At 46.3% G+C, this 3,610-nt stretch overlaps 1 protein-coding gene across 1 annotated transcript in view; it reads left to right on the top strand.

The window, feature by feature from the left end:
- LOC106809056 (ninein-like protein) overlaps positions 1-2,552 on the top strand; it is a 9,145-nt gene extending 6,593 nt beyond the window's left edge. The window contains exons 4-5 of the mRNA XM_014811999.1: positions 1,654-1,801; positions 2,338-2,552. Coding sequence (XP_014667485.1) covers positions 1,654-1,801; positions 2,338-2,552 — 363 coding nt within the window. The remainder of the gene's footprint in view (positions 1-1,653; positions 1,802-2,337) is intronic.
- Positions 2,553-3,610: the final 1,058 nt, after the last annotated feature.

The following is a 3,610-nucleotide window of genomic DNA, read 5'->3' on the forward strand; positions in this document are numbered from 1 at the left end:
GAAACAAAATACACCGGCACTGGCGCGGGCGCATTTTTCGCCCCCGATAATGGCCAAAAAAGAGCCCTGCACATCATATCCACAGGGCGGAGCGACCTGTAGGCCACCGGCGCACTATGCCAATTAGCAAGAAGTGCTGCCTGACCCTTGGTGAACAGAATCGCAGGTTGGTTTCCAGGCCGTATGCCTCAGGGTGCTAATACATTACTGCTCTTAGAAAATAATATGATTTAGCGGGGAGTTCCCGTCAAGACCCGCCTCTGCTCTTCATGCACGCACCCAACATCTGCCTTTGCGCTCATTGAACTGGGCGGCCTTCCTGCTCGCAGCACGTTGAGCTCGAGGGTCGCCCTCACAGCTTTCCCCACCAAGTAGCAAAAAGCAGTTCCGAGTCCTTGTTAAACACGTCTTCAACAAATCCTACTGTTTAACCCGCCTCTTGAGGCTCAAAAGGTTATCCGACACTCTACGGTCTCTAGCTGACACTGTGCATTGAGGTAGGGCCCTACGGTGTGGGCTATCAACAGGTGGGTCTTACCATTTAAGCGCATGCATGGGCGTGTTCCGTCGGAAGCTCGTTGACAATCGTAATTGACATTTTTCACACATCATTTTCGAGTCGCGCCGTTCGCTCTCGTCCCTCACACAAAGGGCCGTACATATTTAATAAAAACATGCGCGTGTAGGCTCAGCCGCTCTGAAACAAAAACGTTGTTCAATCGCTCCGTCAGACCGATAGTCCTCAAGAAAATCGCTCTAAAATCTGCCCTGCCTGCGCCCATTGACCTCTTGACCTCCAATTTCGCACGGAGTTGATGCGCTTTCACCTACCAACATAGACTATGTCAGATGAGCTAAGTAAAATATTAACGCCATAGTACAATAATGTTAAGGGGGCTTCGATAGTCGGGGCTGTCGCACGGCCGCATCTTAGATCTGGGAAGCCAACTGGAGTTTCCGACGTCAACTGGAAGCGATCCACGGGCCATCAACTAGTTGTGTCAGTTGCCGCACTGTTTCGCATATTCCGTTGCGACAGGTGTTGGGGCGCGACAGCCACGGCAGCCAAGGTTAATTCCGCCCCCGGCTATCGCCGATCATCCCCCCCCCCACCCCTCGGTACGGGTTTACACCCTGGTGGTGTGTGCGCGCCCCTGCGAGTGTGTATTAGCTACTGTGCTTGTGCGTACATTTGAGGAAACAGCCCTGGAAAAAAGTCGCCCTGGAAAGTGGAAAAAGAGCCCTGGAAAATGAAAAAGTAGCCCCCGAAATTTTGGGGGGGTTTGCAAAAAGAGCCCCGGAAAAAAATTAATTAATTTTTTCACTGTAGTGTAGCATAGAGCACAACGTGAGTGCATGTAGTACATTATAGCATAGCATAGAGCACAACACGAGTGTGTGTAATACATTACAGCATAGCGTAGAGCACAATGTTAGTGCGTAGCATAATCTGACATAGCATATGATGTAATATTCTCTATGATTATTTGTGAACATTCGTAATTCCTATTATCCCTATGTCTAAATGTATCATGATTTTTATCCAATTTGGATTAGATTCACAATTGACTCAGGTTACAGTTGGGTTACGATGAGCCAAATTATTTAAGTTTTACAGTTTGACTAACATCTTAATTTTCTTCCCCTGTATAGGTTGAGGAGAAGAGGCATTGGTTAGACACCAGAAGCAGTGCAGGAAGCTTGATTGGCCTCTCCCCAAGAGGGTTCCCAACCCCTATTGCTTCCCCCCAGCCTCTGCTCCGTACAGTAACCCCTTCATCAGAGATGTTTGAGGCATCGGGTGAGTGCAGCAGATTCAACAATTTAATTAGAGCAAAAAATTTTAAATGGGTGAAAAACCATGTTAAAAGTTTACAGAGAGAGAATAACTATAATGACTGAAAGCATATGTAACTGAAGCGAAATTGTCAACTATGTACATTCTAGTAACATGAAGTACACATATGGTAAAGTGTGAAACATACAGCTCTAGAATCTCCACCTGTCCTGTAAACCTTAGCTCTTGGGTTGCGGAATTATCAATGCGTGATTTTTGATTTACTGTTTATAGCAGTTCTTGCAACGCACATCTTCCATCAAATCAAATTTGATGTTATATTATTCTCCGAATACAAAATGGTAATCGATGTAACAGCGTTGGGAGTAATTAATAGCAATATCGCTTATGCAGCTTTTGGAATCTTTGCGGCAGTAACCTGCTCACCGACCAATCGGGGCGGATAACAAACAATGCCCTCGATCGTTCGATCCGTTCTCGTAGTTAGTTGTCAGCGACCGAGTCGCACGTGAACAACTTTCTCTTCTCCGTGTGCACAGGACAGCTCAACGGCCTGCCGCTGAACCAGCACACAGCGACGGCACTACCCGGTTCCCAGGCCACGGCCGAAGTCTCCGCCGACATCACACAGCAGCTGGAGGCGGTGTGGAATGAGGTCGACGCGCAGCAGAAGGGCTATCTGTCGAGAGAGGAGCTCGGGTGCATGTGCCAGCACGTCGGCATGGAGAGCCTGAGCGAGGAGGTACGGCCGTGATTTCTTGAGAGAATAACCTCTGCCTGTATGTCTTGTGATTTCTTATTTATCATTGAACGTTAGCATACTAGCAACAGCTGGGGCGTAGCTAACAAATTTTGCTTGGTAGCGGGAGGGCACAGCTATATGCAGTTTGTGTTCGAGGCAGTTGACTAGTAGTAGTGCGGGCCTATACGGTCCTGTAGGTAAATACTAGTTTACTTGAAACTCTAAAGATGTGTTTGGCGCTAAAATTATGAATAAATAGCACTTTCTACCCGTGATGCAGGGGTAGAAATTAACTTTTGAACAAGGAAGTCCAACGGACTCCTTACTCTCAAAAAGAGGGAGTCCGCAGTCTGAGGTTCAAAATTAAAGATATTAACAATAACGCATGTGCTTATTTTTAAGATTCATGCAGTTGCACATCTGCCAAATTTTCTTTGGACATTAGCTGAAAAAAATACAGTAATTCCGCGAGGCCGTGCTTTGGAACGAACTAGTTAGTATGGCAGAATTTTCAGGGAGTCACGATCTCCTGCATATGTCAAATCAGGGAGTCCGACAGCAAAGCAGGGAGTATTTGACTCCAGACTCCCGTTAATTTCGCACCCTGTGATGTCTGATGGTCAAGAGAGCATAAGCCAGTAAGTGTCTGTCCTTACAGCAGATGGTGTTGTCGTCATCAAGCTCGTGCCTGTTCTCTTGTTTGTACCCGTAGGTCAGTCACCTTCTTTTGTACCATAACTACAGATGGCGTTGACGTCATCAAGTCCGTGTCTGTTCTCTTGTCTTTACCAGTAGGTGGGTCATCTCTTTGTGTAATTTAACTACAAATGGCATTATCGTCATCAAGTCCGTGTCTGTTCTCTTGTCTTTACCAGTAGGTGGGTCATCTCTTTGTGTAATTTAACTACAAATGGCATTATCGTCATCAAGTCCGTGTCTGTTCTCTTGTCTTTACCAGTAGGTGGGTCATCTCTTTGTGTAATTTAACTACAAATGGCATTATCGTCATCAAGTCCGTGTCTGTTCTCTTGTCTTTACCAGTAGGTGGGTCATCTCTTTGTGTAATTTAA

This window comes from Priapulus caudatus, unplaced genomic scaffold (genome assembly GCF_000485595.1).
Source record: "Priapulus caudatus unplaced genomic scaffold, Priapulus_caudatus-5.0.1 Scaffold325, whole genome shotgun sequence".
Taxonomy (NCBI): Eukaryota; Metazoa; Priapulida; class Priapulimorpha; order Priapulimorphida; family Priapulidae; genus Priapulus; species Priapulus caudatus.